This window comes from Fukomys damarensis, unplaced genomic scaffold, assembly GCF_012274545.1.
Source record: "Fukomys damarensis isolate Sample0158 unplaced genomic scaffold, DMR_v1.0_HiC HiC_scaffold_13, whole genome shotgun sequence".
In the NCBI taxonomy this organism is placed as follows: Eukaryota; Metazoa; Chordata; class Mammalia; order Rodentia; family Bathyergidae; genus Fukomys; species Fukomys damarensis.
The window spans coordinates 30,067,416-30,083,191 of record NW_022900925.1 but is presented as its reverse complement, the minus strand read 5'-3'; the positions used below and the strand labels follow the sequence as shown (position 1 = coordinate 30,083,191).

The 15,776-nt window shown below is 39.2% G+C and overlaps 2 protein-coding genes across 5 annotated transcripts in view; one reads left to right on the top strand and one right to left on the bottom strand.

The window, feature by feature from the left end:
- Positions 1-15,776, top strand: part of Stxbp4 (syntaxin binding protein 4) — a 166,621-nt gene that overhangs the window by 18,327 nt on the left and 132,518 nt on the right. For all 4 annotated transcript variants that reach the window (XM_010620205.3, XM_010620204.3, XM_010620203.2 and 1 more), the window contains exons 2-4: positions 5,421-5,497; positions 5,954-6,078; positions 10,192-10,324. In XM_010620205.3, the coding sequence (XP_010618507.1) occupies positions 6,032-6,078; positions 10,192-10,324 (180 nt within the window). In that variant the 5' untranslated portion in view covers positions 5,421-5,497; positions 5,954-6,031. The remainder of the gene's footprint in view (positions 1-5,420; positions 5,498-5,953; positions 6,079-10,191; positions 10,325-15,776) is intronic.
- Positions 201-3,358, bottom strand: LOC104859644 (inhibitor of nuclear factor kappa-B kinase subunit alpha-like). Its single transcript, XM_033763101.1, is given in 5 exon segments — positions 201-340; positions 535-1,972; positions 1,974-2,320; positions 2,323-2,499; positions 3,259-3,358. Coding segments are annotated over 5 exon segments (2,202 nt in total).

The window sequence follows — 15,776 nt, the reverse complement described above, 5'->3', positions numbered from 1 at the left end:
CAGTATTAAAACAAATATTTAAGGAAGTCCATTGATTTTTCATAAAATCCTATCTGGTGGTTAAAATTACTCAAAATCAAGAGTAAAGCCAGGCGTAGCATGAGAAATTTCTGTATATAACCCTTTCTTCCATTGACTGTTATGTGAAGAATTTGCATCAACAACTTCCATAGGTTGGAGGGCAGTGAACACGTGGCAAGTCATTCAGTTAACCAACTCCAGTCAAGATTCATCATGCTATTGTCCTGGTCCTCATTTGCTTCACGAATAATAGTATTTAAATGGCCAAGACAGTTCAAATTTTCTTCTATCATTTGTGCTAAACTCTCCCCATCTTGAGTTACCATGCATGACAGAGAATGTTCACATTGTGCTAAAGTTGGAGGCAGGCACGCTGATGCCTGAGGAGTTACTGCACCTTCTAGACTGGAACCTACAAGGGACCTGGCAGAACTCTGTGATGAATAATAGTATTTAAATGGCCAAGACAGTTCAAATTTTCTTCTATCACTTGTGCTAAACTCTCCCCATCTTGAGTTACCATGCATGAAAGAGAATGTTCACGTTGTGCTAAAATTGGAGGCAGGCACGCTGATGCCTGAGGAGTCACTGCACCTTCTAGACTGGAACCTACAAGGGACCTGGCAGAACTCTGTGTACAGGCAATTTTAAGGAGACGCCAAATTTCTTTCTGCCTCTTTCCCTGCATGAACATGACAATATTGTCAGCTTCTTTGATGTTACTGAGGGCCACTTCTACCTTGGGGAGTAGGTCAATAATCTTCTGTTTACAGCCCAAAACCTTGCTTAGATGGCCAGACAACTCCTTGAGAACACGATCCTGACTCTGAACAGTATGCGCAATGATCTTCACTATCTCTGTGCTGTCCCTGTAGGAGTGATCTGCAGGTCTGTGCTTTAACTGTTTATACAGAACAATGGCACGCTGTTCCAGAGATTCCATCAAGTCTCCCTGGCGTCTTCCATAGGGGCTCTTCTGTAGCTCCATGATTTCAGTGTGCAAAGATATAATCTGATCTTCAAGGTATCCAATGGCACCAATCTCAGCATAGTGGATAGCCTTTTCTTCCATTTCTTTCCAAGCTTTTAGCATTTTTTCTGAAGATATCCCATAAGTCATCTGCTCACTGTATCTCTCCAGGTCAAGCTGAATGCTTTTGTGAAAAAATTACAATTTAGCTTTCAGTTGCTGTGATGCTGAGATCAAAGTGTTCTTCATTTTTGTCAAATTAGCATCGTACCTAAGAAGATTTAACATTGCTGCTCTTTGTCCCTGAAAGAGCCTACTGTAGTCTTCTTTTAGCCCAGACTCATAGTGTACTGCTTCAGCCCAAACTTTCCGTAGCTATACAACTGGAAGCTGTATTTTGCTATCTTGTACAATATAATTTACACAATCAGACAAACTTCTGGAAGCAAATGGCCCTTCATATACAGTCTTGCTTTTATCAAACAAATAAACCATATAGCTGTCACAGCCTCTAACTCCATCTAAAACACATTGAGAAGCCGGTTTCCAAAGATCCAGAGAAATTCCTGTCTCTGAAAGAAGCTCCTGAGAGCCAGTATTTATTCCATTTTCACTCTCAATACAAGACTGTAGTGAATGAAGACTTTCATCAAGTGGTAACAGAAAAGAAATTATCTTTGCAGAAGTCATATTTAGGATGTGTACTATCTTCAAATTCAGAATGTGATCTATTAATACAAAACATCTTGGTTGCTTTAAAGTAAGGTCAACAGGTCCCCCTCTCTGCTGTGGGTCCCAATTCAGCATCAACTGCAGCCAGTTTTCCATAGGCTCTACTATCAAACTACAAAGGCTATTTGGCTGAGGTAAATGACTACTAAACCGAACTTCTCCAGTCATCTCCTCACAAGTAAATACACATTTTGGATCCTTCTTCTTAATTTTTTCATGCCAGGTAAATGGCTGCAGATGATGCAAAAAAAGGCCTATATCCAGCAGTGCATTCAAACACCATTGCCCCAAAGCTCCAATAATCAACAGTAGCTGTGTAAGGCTTCTTCTCCAAGAGTTCTGGGGCCAGATACTGCAGGGTTCCCACAAAAGATGTACAGAGACTTCTTTGATCAACATCTTTGGCATATCCCAGATCATTTATTTTGTGCATTACCTTTCCACCAACATCCTGAAGAACTACGTTTTCGGTTTTTAGATCTCGATGTATAATTTTATTTTCATGCAAATAACGAATCCCAGACCCTGTATCACTGAGTAAAGAAAGTATCTGACTTTCTCTAAGTCCGCAACAATTTTCTGGTTTGTTGAGTAGTTCTTCATAATCTGGATTTCATGACACCACCGTTCTCTGTTTTTGGTACTTAGCTCTAGGCGGCAAGATTTAATGGCTATTTTGAGATCAAGTTCCCGATGCTCGTACAGACAGACGTTCTGGAATCCTCCGGTGCCAAGCTGCTCTGGAATCACCCAGCGCCCGCCCCGGGGGCCGCTCCCTTAGAAGATATTTTTTCGCCTGGTGTTCCATTTTATTTTTGCTGATCTACCCATTTCCCTCTTAGAACTCATCAAAGCCAAAGCAGACAAACAATATATTTCCCTTGAATGTGCAGCTAGTAAAAGAACAAAATGTTTTACTTCTGTGTCATTCCTTAGTAATGTGATCTCGTCGGGTGTGAGCACAAGAGTGTGTCTCTCTGTAATATTACCAGGACTCCTGCTGGCTGAGGGCCTTGCAAGTTTGTATAAAGGGTAGGAAAGAGGGAAAGGATAGACACTTTATGAAGTGATATATGAGGTACAATAATAGATAACTTCTTCATAGAAAAAAAAAAGCCCCACTGTTAGAATGGATAGAATGAAACCCATATCTGATAGTGTAAAGAACTTTAATCAGTAGTGTCATCTGCTTATGAGACAAAGTACTTCTATACGTTCATCTTGCTTTTTTGGAGAACTAAGTTTTTCACGAAAATTAATTTCCTAGCATGCCGTAGCAGACAAAGCTTGCATTGAGAGCCAGGAAGAACTAAGTTCAAAAAACTCTTTACAGCTGGCCTGTGAAAATGGACAAGTCTCATGGTTTCTCCATGACTTGGTTTTCTCTTATGTACAACTGGACCAGTAATGCTTGTGGTGTTGGTGTCAGGTGAAAGTCCTCTAGGACGGTGCCTGACCTTATTCGTGTTTAATGATGGCCGTCCGTCCCCACCCCCGGCAGGCGCCAACTTCCGGGCTTAGGTCCCTGTGCATACCGCTGTGAGGTGCCGCCACCTCCCCTGAAGTCGTTTGACTGTCTCTGGGGGTGGACTCTGCCTTCGTCTTATCTCTAGTATTTAGGACACTGCCGCGCATATGCTAGGTGAATGGAATACTTTCAATGCCTAGATTTTACTGTAATACTGAAAACAGAAATATTTTAAAGTGTCTTGTGAATTACTGCATCATACGGAATGCATTGTAGAGATTTAACACTGATATATCCATTAGGCTTAAATGTACTCCAGGGTGACCTGGTGACCTGGCGACCCTTTGTTCTGTTCAGGTAAATCATGGATAGATGAGGAGGATCTTAGCCACTTTTGTACCAGTAAAGAGATGGCCCACTGTTTTTTTACATTTCTCTTTGAGCTAAATAGTATTTTTCCTGCCATAAAATGAGGTGATGCCAAGATGCTGGGGAACATTCCTGAGGCTACATGATTAGCACATGGTGATACTGTCATTTGAACTTGGCATCTTTTTCTGCCTAGTGCATTTTCCATGATATTAAGTAAGACAAATGCATTTGGAATACTTAGCACAGTATATGGCACGTATAACCCATAAACAGAAGTTGCTGTTATTATATCAGAATGTCCTCTCGTGAGATTTGAGAATATGTCCCATGCATGTGTTATTAAAGTAATCTGTAATGAACGTATGCAGACTTGCTTTTAGAATTGGGCTTTCTACCATGGCTATTCCAGTCTTATGAACAACTGCTGTGGCTTTTTTTTCGGAATCAATAATGCTTAAAGCCCTAGGAGCTTGTGTTAGTTACTTTGCTCTCATTGCTGAGACAGAATACCAGAACCCAATGTTAAAGGGGAAAGGGTTTAATTAGCTCACAGTATGTAAGAGGTGTCAGTCCATAATCAGCTGGCTCTGAGGCAGATGGCACATGGCAGAGGGGCACTGCAGAGGAGAAACAGTTCATGGTGCCCACAGGGTAGCAAAAGGAACAAGGGAACCTTACCTGCCCCTTTTATCTTTTTCAGACTACTTAGGGTGGATAGCACTGAAACCCTTAATCCCAGAGCCTGCAGATCTAGCCCCACCATGAATTACTCACACACTCTAGATTCAACCACATCCGAAAAAGGAATGAAGCTTTGGGGAACATTTAAAAACAAGCCATAACAGAATTTAAGCTCTACTCTCAAGTCACCCCTTTTTCCTTCTTGGGGTATGTCTTAGTAATTTTCTGGTATCATGCCTGTTGGACTTTTGCTGCAGATTTTACACATATAAATTCGTAATGATGTAGATAGAGACTCATCTATCTATGCAGAGAACTCTTTACTCTTCATTCCTCTTGCTGCCTTAGATCGGCATCTTGCCGTCTTCCTGTTGTTGGCTGCTTCACGGGCTGTGAAAGTCACAATATGCTTTTAACTCCCAAGTCAGTGAGTACAACTCTGCTCAGCTCCCCGAAGGTACTGGGTGTTTCTTCCAGGCCCATTCAGTTTATTTACAGACCCATGACTTCTGCCTTCATTTGTTGGGGAAAAAAAAAGAGGAGGAATCCCTTGATCTTAGTTCTCTGTCTCTGTAATTGATCTACAAGAAACAACTGATAGGTAAAGTAAGAGAATGTACTTACCCATACTATGTATTCATTGGTGAAACTGTCACTACAATTAAGGTACTTACTGTACCTGTGATAATTGAGAGTTGGAGAAATCAAAGCTCAAGTAGAAACCAAGGGTTAACAAATTTCAAGATCCATGCCAAGGTCTCTACAGCCTGAGTGCTGGTTGGGAAAGCAACCACTGGCTGGTTCTTCTCTGGTGGGAAAACGCACAGTCTATCTGAATCTAGCTACTTCCTTCTTCAGTAAACAAGTTGTGCTAAATGAGCCTAATGTGTTTTTCAACTTTAAATATATGCTGTGTGTTGTAAATCAGTGTACCTTAGTAAAGTTTAAAAAACCTGATTTTCATTTAAAAATGTCAACTTGAAATTAGCATGTGTCTTCTTTTACTCCCAAGAGCCCGCTGAGAATTCATATTATTAAAGAGTCAGGTCTTCTTTGTTCACATATCTTATGCTGAGGTAATAAACCTCTGTTCAAATAGTTTGTTTTAAGTAAATAAAATTGCACTCTTTTAAATGCGGAGCTGTATGACACATTAACAGTTTCTTCTTTTCACAGGATAGTATTTAAGAAACGTATGGAGTAACATGAGTCAGAGTCATATAGGATCTGTAGGCCGTCCCTCAAGGGAGTTGGTAAGAGGATAAGAATTTCTGTTTCCTTCAAACATATCATTTGATTATTTTTCTGACTGTAAACTTCATAGTTTGGTGTTCATAAGAGACATTTTCCTCAATCTTTTATTACTATATGATTTTCAGCCTTACCGATGGTGTGAGTTGTAATAGTTATCCAAAGCTTTGGTTTATTCTTCACTTTTGCCAGAAAAATGTAGATTTTATATAAATAACAGTATTCATAATGATGTAGACACAGGCCCATATGTCTATCTGGGGAGTTGTCTTTACACTTCAGATGTTATTACCAATGACTAAAATGCCAGAGCCCAAAATATAAAAAATATAAAACATCTATAGATGAGCATGTATTATTTATTTGCCAAGTACTACATCTATATTTTTGATGTGAACTGGAATCAAATTGGATTGTTCTGAGATCTGGTGATTTATTTTCTACTGTTCCCATCTTAGGAAAAGAAGAATTTCTAGACTCTTCATCAAGCTCTTCATTTATACAACTGTTAAATCCAAAGCTACGGTGGTGAAAGCATGAAAAAAAATAAATCTCCTGCAGTATCATCCAGTCTACTTGAAAAGTAATTTTTAAGTTAAATTCAGTATGTTTTGAAATATTATGGTTTGAAATATGTAGACTACTAACAAACACTTAGTTAAAAGAGTTTCACAGCTACCTGTAATGTGATCTAGGATAGCAGTAACGAGTAAAACTACACTGAGTTACTGGTGCTTCACTGTGTGTTCGTTTTCCATCGCTGTAACAAAAATAGTTAAGATAATCAACTTATAAGGAGCAAAGATTGAGTATGGCTCGCAGTTTCAGAGGTTTAAATCCATGATCGCTTGGCCTTGTTGCTGGGGCTGCACAGTCCGTCATGGCAGGAGTACATGGTGGAAGAGGTCCATTTACCTCGTGGCAGCCAGCAAGCAAAAAGATAGGAAAGTCCCAGGTCCCTGTATACCATTCAAGAAAATGCCCCCCCATGACCTGCCTTCTTCCAGCTCTCCCCTGCCTCTCCAAAATTCTGCTGCCTCCCAGTAGTGCCACCAGCTGGCAACGAAGCCTGCAACACCTGAGTGCTTGGAGACACTTCCGAACCATAGCACAGCATAAATCAACGTAGAAGATCAATTATGCATTCACCTTAAGATTACTTGTAGAGATTATGTTGTTTTTTTTTTCTAAATTAATTTAACTCTTTGAATATCTAAAATATTTTATAATTATGGTATAAAATTTACATAGGATTAGCTTCTGCTGACTAACCATTCCTAAGTGCTTAAATTATAGGCCCTCATTTTTTTTCTCATGATTCTGTGGGTTGGCTAATAAGTTCTTGTCTGCACCCTGTGTTGCATGCTCTGAGGCCTCGGCTGGGAAGGTTGGATGACTGAGGTGTCTTTCGACCTGGCCTCTCAACCTCAAGGGGCTACCTTGGGCTTTTGCATAATGGATTCCAGCAACAAGGTTAAGTGTTTTTCAAATGTCTGTTTTTCCCACATTTCCTGGTATCTGTTGTCTTAAGTAATCAAATAACATGACAAATTCAAGGGTAGACATGCAGATTTTATTCTAAATGGAAAGGAGCTATGAAGTTACTTTGCCAAAGAACATGCAGACAGGGATGGTCTGGAACCACTAGTGACCATTTTGGGAGCATTTAACATATATTTAACAAAATACAACTGGAGAAGCCTTGATCTTTTTCTTGTCCTTTCTCCTGTACCTTCATTGTTCAGCAGATCAACATTTTTATTCGTGGTTCTTTTTTAATGTTTCTTTTGGATAAATGAAAAGCCAATGGCAGCTTATAGCCTAAGATTTATAATTTGTGAAAAAGCTAGGGCCACAAATGTAGATCTTGTAAATGATAATCAATGAATGATAATAGTGAATTACTTCATGCCAATAAGGAGTGGCTTCACAATTTTAAAGTGAGAACTGGGGATCATAGTGTAAGTAGGCATGGTGAACTAGCCAGTGCTGATAAAAGGGCTGCTGAAAATTACACACACCACTTTGAAGTGATGACACAGAAATGGATTTTGCTGTCATCAGATTTTCTACTGTGATGAAACTGGCCTTTTCTGGAAGAAAATGCCTGGGAGAATATACATTACCCAGGAAGAGAAGAAAACGCTGGACCACAAGCCTATGAAGGACAGGCTGGCCTTGTTGCTATGTGCCAAGGTAGTGAGAGGTGACCTCAAGATAAGGCCTCTCTTGGTTTATCACTGTGAGACCCCAAGAGTGTTCAGAAAGCATAAAGTCATCGAGAATAGGCTAGGGGTCTTGTGGAGATCTAACACAGAAACCTGGGTAACAAGAGTACTTTTTCTTGAGGTTTCAGGGAGGTTTTCTGTCCTTCTGTTAAGAAATATCTAGAGGACAAAGGTTTACCACTCAAGGCTCTCCCCATTATGAACAATGCTCTTGCTCACCCATGAAATTTGAAAGAAGAATCGGCTGAAGAATTCCCATGGCTCTCAGTCGAGTTCCTCCCACCTAATACAACTCCTCTACTACAGCGTATGGACCAGCAGGTTACAGCTAACCTTGAGAAGCTAATACCAAGGAACTGTTCCTGAAGTGCTTCCAGATGATCGCAGATACAGATTTAACCCTTAAGGAGTTCTGGAAGGAATATTACAGCATCCTTTCCCGTGTGGGGTTAATTGAGAAATCCTGGGCCAGTGTTTTTCTAAGGACACTGAGATCTGAGAAGAAAATATGACCTAAAATTATATGTGGGAGAGACTTTGAAGGCTGTGTATAGGAGCCTGCGCCTTCAGATGACCCTGAGGTTGATGACACTGTCACTGTAACATAGTCCACAGGCTTGCAGGTAGACAGTGGTGGGGTTAAGGAACTGGTGTAGGAACACTCCGAGGAACTCTCTACAGAGGAACTTCAGCAACTTTTGGCTGAGCAACAGAGAATGACAGCTGGGAGCTTTCTAAAGAGGAAGGGGAGCATCAATAATCAGTGCAGGTATAAAGGATATAAAGGAATTACTGAGAAAATGGACCTAGCCACAAACATTTGTAGAGAAGACCCACACAGACAGAGAAAAAGCCAGTCCTTCCATTTACCAGCTTAATGAGTGTCATGTCATACTACAGAACAGCGTTAAAGAAAAGGGAGAAACAGACAACCTTAGACCAGTTTTTAGTTCTGAAAATATTGAGACCTAGTGAGCCAGAAGCAAGTCCTTGTGGGCTACAGACTGTCCCAAGGAGAGAAAGGACTCTCTAGAGAGCCAGATTCCTGATGTTCTTTATGGAAGGGGACTCTGCTTCTAAACAATAGCCACCTTCCACTTCGTCCTCCCTTCTTGCAAGCCAAAGATGTCAACATGCATTGTGAGTACAATATGAAATTGTTCTTTTGGAAAACTAGGCACATTTTATAACGTCTTGGTAAATACACTAGGAAAATTATTGGTATTTCTGATAAATTATGTACATTCTACAACCCGCTTTTATTATGAAAAGGTTAGTTAAGGGGTGCTTTGTGGGGGTTTGGAATGTATTATGAGTATTTCCGATATTTCTTAGGGGACATATAGTATTGACTTACAACCAACTTGAGTTACAACCAGCCCTCACCAATGAATTGAGTTCCTAGTCCAGGGTCCACTGTATGTGGATTCTACTCTCCACATTATTCTTAACTAAAAGGTATCATATTATATATCTTCTTTTGATCTTGTTCTTGTGCCCATTTAAAATTATATCCTCCCGGTCACTTTATATTAGTTTATAAAGATTTCCTTTGCTCCTTGTTAAAACTTCATACTATTCTACCCTGTGCGTATGTACCATGCTGTATTCAGCCACTGACTTCTTGAAGGACATTTGGACAATTTGCAATTTTTGGTGAATACAAACTCTGCCAAAATAGAGAGCCGAGCATATAAATCATTTGCTTCATTGCCAGAGGTCTTTGAATAGATCCCTAGAAATTGGGTTGCTGAATTAGAAGAGAAGGTAATTGTTTTGCTGGCGATAACCACTTTCTCTCTTAGAGGTTGTACCGTTTCGTATTTATACTATCAGTGCATAAACGTGCCTCTTTTCCTACAGCTTTGTGATCAGAGTATAGTGTTTAGGTTTTCAATTCTGTTGAGAAGATAAGTGATCAGTAGTATCTTTGCATAGTTTTGACTTGTAATTCTCTTTTTATGGTTAAAGTTAAGTATAGACCACAACAATTTTTAATAGCAAAATACTCTTTGTAAACTAAAAAGAGAAAGTTTTTTGAGAGTCAAATGGAGATGATATTTATTTTGCTTTAAATGTCTACAAGGGTATCAAGGTTCCTTACTGAATTATTAAAATATTTAGTTTTGCTGTCCTTCAGTGATTGTAGTAATCAACAAAAAACGAATCTCTTACATCACTTTTAATCTTTAAGCTTACTTTAAAACTATTTTCAATGTATTTTTCTTAGTTTTACCCAAAAGCCACAAGCATTAGTGCTACAAATTCTTTTATGTTTTGCTTATTTTGTATGACAGCATTAAAAATACAGGAAAAATTCATTTAGTTAATTTTAAATTTAGTCTCTGGTATGTGTTAAGGACTTTGGGTTGTCTAGATCTAAGAATTTGATTTAACAAGTAGTTTAAAGAAGAATACAAGTACAGATTTCTAGCTTAACCTGTGATTGTTACCTTACTTTGTCTTAGGGATCCTGCCTTTCAGATGATTACATTTACCAAAGAAACAGGCCTTGGTCTGAAGATCCTTGGAGGAATTAACCGAAATGAAGGGCCACTGGTATATATTCAGGAAATCATTCCTGGAGGAGACTGTTATAAGGTAAAAATAAAAATAAAAATACTGGGCTTAGAATTTAGCTCAGTGGCATCGCGCCTATCTTGTAAGCATAAGGTCCTGAGTTTGATCCCCGGTAGAAAAAAATATGAGAAAAGTAAAAAAATTGAAACAAAGTCTGTAAATAGGGAAGGGTGGAGGGGGTGAATGGAGGGCAGGGGTATGGGGAAAAAATAAGAACCAAGACCTGTCATGTAAAGATACAAGATCCCAATGATGAATATAACTGTACTGAATACCTAAAAAGTACCAATAAAATCAATGAAAAAACATGTTTAAAAAGAAGAAAATCAAAAGAAAAAAAATGCCATCACTACCCCCATTAAAAAAAAAAAAAAAAAAAAAAAAAAAAAAAAAAAAAAAAACAATGGTGAGGTGTATTTTCAGTATCATTTTAATTTAAACTGAATGTTTTCAGGGAAAAATGCAAAAGGACTGAAAAATTGGCTTTTACCCTCAAGGAGCTTTATCTTAACAGTTGAATGGGTTCTTCATAAATAACAGACATGTGAAACTCTAACTAAAATATAAAGCATATATATGTGTGTGTGTGTGTGTGTGTGTGTGTGTGTGTGTGTATATATATATATATATACATATATACATATATATATATAGTGATATGCTGTTCACTTGATATCCTAAGTAGAATTGAGACAAATTATATTTGAAGATTATCACCTACCACTGTGTGTTTGGATTAAGTTGGATAAGTTGTATTACACTCATTTAGCTTCTCCTAAGTGCATATTAAAACAAAACAACCCAAAGCAACAAGCAAAATATACTCATTACTGAATTTACACTCATGGAATTTGTTAATAATTTCAGTCATTAATTGCCCACATGAAAAATTACCTTTAGCATTAAGACCAGACCAGAAAATTTTGTGGTTTTTTTTCCCTTTACTCTCTTTTCTTCCTTCCTTTCCTTCTATTATTTTTTCTCTTTTCAAGAATTAGAAAGGCTTACTTGCCTTCTCAGTGGAGAAATATGCAATATCATGAGTGCTTTTTGCTGTGGTCCCTAAGACACTGAAATCCACATTTGAAGCAAAACTCTAGCAAATTAGTTAACAGACTAGAGCTGAATTTGCCTTATCAGTTCTTTGGGGTTTCATTTGCTATTTTTCTTTTACTGCCACAATTATATATTTGTTGAAAACTGCCTCTATTTTTGAGGAGATATAACATATAAGAATTTAACAAAATATTAATATCAAGCTATATATAGCACAAAAAAGGATTCACTTAAGTTCATTCTTGCTGGTGTTGTTCTTGTTTTGGTTAAATAAATAGTTCTATTTTTCTGTCTCTTTCACTGCAAGCACTTATTTATCAAGCAATTATCTTTTAAACTGCATCTTTCCTTTTCCTTAAGAAAATAATCAGAGGCTGAGGCAGGAGGATTGCTGTGAGTTCAAGACGAGCCTGGGCTACATAGTGAGTTCCAGGACAGTCTGAACTGCATAGTGAGACCCTGTCTCAAAAAAACAAACAAACAAAAACAAACAAAGAAAATAATCAGTTTCACCAAAAACTTTTCATTTTACTTGTTTCCGACTTGTTTAACCAGCATCTTTTGAAATATATAGTTTAATTTCTGTGTATTACAAATGTTTAAGATATTATAACGATGTGACTTTTTAACTGCTAACTACTAACCAAATAAAAGCATATTCAGATGTTGTAATTAAACAAATTCAAATGGACAAAAAAAAAAAATGAATATTCTCCTAAGAATCGAGATGCTCAGTACTAATGTAGTTTTAAAGCTGAGGCAGGTGTGGAAGGTGTGTGGGTGTTTAGTATAGCTAAGGTAGTTCTTAGATTACACTTGATGTGGTACAATAGTAGATCAAGGTGCCCACCAAATAGCACTAATTTGTTTTTAATATAAGCATCAAAAATTGTGCTTTTTTATTTCTATGAAAAACATTTTCAACTCAGAACAATAAATTGATAACCAGTGGTGCCAAGTGACTTTATGCAGTCATTGATTGCAAACGAGGTCATCATACTTACTAGCCACACTTTGTCTTGTTGGCTGTTTTAGAACTGCATTGAAAAAGTATAAAAATTAAAACTTTCTAACAAATTGTGTTCTCTACTTACCACCAGAGGGCAGCACAGAGTTATTAATGGTCTTGTGATAGCCAATAAAAGAAAACCACCAAAATAAAGAGGCAGAAGCGTGAGTAATTGTCTAGGGCTTACATTTAGTTTTTAATATTTCCTCAAGAGGGAAAGACATATGCATTTGATATGCAAATACAAAATAGATGCAATTTTGTTTTTAAGTAATAATAAAACATTTGTTATAAACACCATTTTAGCCATGTTAGTAAATCTCTAATCTGTACAAAATTTCTACACAGTAAATATATTCATAGAAGAAATACCTGGTTAGCCATGCTCCCCACAGATGTCTTCCTCCTAGCAAATATGAGAATACAGTATTTGGGAACCAAAATATCGTATTTCTTTGAACAACATACTTAGAATTCATGGACACAGCTTTCCAGGTGAAACAGGAAAAATGTTTAGTCCTAAGAGCTAGAGGCAGTCTGCAGGTTGATAGCAAACATTCCGGATAGAGGTTTAAAGAAATATGAGAACTCCAAAGCCCATTTTATCCCCTCAGCCTTTCCCCTGTCCATCGGGAGTCCTCAGTCTTTGATCTTGAGACCTTCTGCTGGCCTAGCTGCTCTTTTGAACATCTTGCACAATGAGATAATCTTCTGACCAAAACTCTGACTTAGATTTTTGAGACAGCTTCTCACTATGTAGTTGAGGCTGGCCTGGAATTCATGGCGCTCCTCCTGCCTCAGCCTCCCAAGTGCTGGGATTACAGGTAGCGGCCACCACGCCCAGCTGACCTGGATTTCCTAAAGGCCACACAAAGTCAATACTGCTGAGCCAGAATCTGTCATTTTTACCCCACATCTTCCTCAGTCAAGGCCTCTGCCGGTGACGGGTGGCCCCTTCCACTTGGGTACAAGTTAGAAAACCTGCCAGCCGCCTAGCCACTCCCTCGTCCACGGCAATCAGACCCAGCTCATCAGCCCACGCTGTTCACTCTCCTGTCTTTTTAGCCCGTCGACCTTTGTGCTGCTCTCTCGTCACCACAGCTTAAACTTGCACCCGTTTCTGTCAGCCCTCGCAGCGGCACTGCCTGCTCTTCTGCACCATGCCAGCTTCCCTTCCTTTTGAATACTTGGTTGCCTACAAGGCCCGGGGTGCGGTTGCTTGTGCCCGAACTCGTGTGGCACCCATCAGACGTTTCCTTGGTGTGAGAACGTCACACCTACCATCTGCTCAGTATTAACGTCCTTTGGTCATTCTGTCATATTTCTGAGGATTACCAGTCTGCCTCTTTGCCATTAAACTAACACCTCCAGAGCAGCACTTTTTTCCATTTCCTAAAAGGGCCAATTTATTCCTCCCTTCATGTACTATTCCATTAGAATGAAAATAGCACCCGCTTCCCATTGCGTTACCTGCAGATATCAATGCGGTGCCTCTTTCCTCAGGGCTGAATTCCCCGTTCTCTGCTAGTTTGTCTGGAAATAGGGCCTGGCTTTACTTTTCCTCTACGTGTTCCTAGGTCCTTTTCCTTTCCTTTACATCCTATTCCAAAGCTATTTCAGTTTATAATGATACATACGTATCTTTGGTTATTTGTAATGTATATATCTGTGCCGAACACAAGAGAATATGTTTCCCAAGGACAAGATTTCCAATTTTGTTCATATAATTTCCTTAGTGTGATGCATGACACATGCCAGTTGCCCAATTAATATTAATGAATGGAGTTTAAAGAATACCTTCGGTCCACGATTGGTGGAAGTGTGGGAAAGGAATCCAAAGGCTTGCAAAGGAGCATTCCTTTCAGGAACAATAGTCAGTTCCATCCGAATGAGGCTGTAAGGGATGGTTTCTGACAGTTATTTGGTAAACTGCAATACCGTCATCCCTGGAAATGAATAATGCTGGTAGCTGTCGAACAGAAGTACTTACGAGTGCACGGTTTGGAATACATTGTTATTTCAACGTCTAGAGGCGTGTCAGTGTGAAAGAGTTCCTGTCTGAAGTTCAGCCTGCAAAAGTGTTAGGCACGCGGCACCCCCAACCCCCACGCAGTTACGCAGTTGCGCAGTCAGTGCTGAGTGGGAACCTAGACCAAGGGATGGTCCCAGCACACCCGCCCCTAGTATCTTCACATACACAGTAATCCAGCCGAGGAAGCGCTCACTCCCGTACAATGCCAGACTCTTCTAGCTTTGTTTTTCCTTTGCAGGTTCTGATTTTTCAACAAGTTCAGAAATTCACATGATCAGCTAAGATCTTATTCTGGGCACCAAGGGGGGAAAAACAAACTGTTGAAAATACTCTTTAGAAAGTAAAAAAAAAAAAAAAAAAAAAACCTAAACGCCACAAATCCTGCTCAGAATGCATTGTTCTTCTTGTCTGCTCTGACTCTTACCCTGATGGAAAATGCTCCTTCGTTGTGCTAGGCAGTTTAATGCAACATAGGTTAAAGCGCCTTCGTGAAAGCTTTTCCTCTGAACTGCTAACCCCGGTCGGCCCAGGAGGAGGACGTGGGAGGCTGTGGGTCAGCCTAAACCCCATTGCCCTCCTCCTGTCTTTCCTTAGCCTTTTTCTCTGCAACCCAGACAGCTGTGATTTCTGTACGATGCATCGAAACAGGAGCTCTTGCCATATACTTTAGAATTTAGTTCTGAATTCACAGTGAACAAGGCGGTGCGCTCCTCCGTTGTCCTTCCCATTGTTTGTGACGATCTAGGTACTAATTTGCAGAACTCGAATTCAATTCAGGTCCCTCTGACTGCTGAACTCTGTGCTCTATCTGCTTCCGTTCCTTGCCTCAAAAGGCTTTTATTCGTGTGAAAGCTAGTTTCCCTCGGGTTAATAATCATTGCATAATTTTCCCTTTTCAAGGAAAGTTAATAAAAGGAAAAATTATTAATACTGGGAATGTCTATATTTCAAAATTCTAATTATTAGAGTCTGCTACCACAATTCTAAAAGAAACTTTCCCTGTCACTGTCTTTTAAATGCTTTGATCAAGTGACATAGTGATTTATCCCCCCACCTAGATTTTTATCAGGCAGGCTGTGGGATACAAATCGACAGTAAGGTAGTCATTAAATTTCATTTAAAACCTATTTTATTAAAATGTTTCTTAAAAGGAATTACTCTGCAGATTCCCTGCATTTAGAGATGAATTTAACAACTTACGAAGCATGATAAAACAAGCACCAGTGACTCCGTGTCAACTGACTTAATGAGAAATAGAAAAGTGAACTGTTAGCGAGACCGTGTGCTTTTCCTAATCACACGCTCCCCCCTCACTCCCACGGAACGAACCCTCCCTAGAAATGCAGTCATTTCTCCCTGGTTTTTACTAGCTTTTG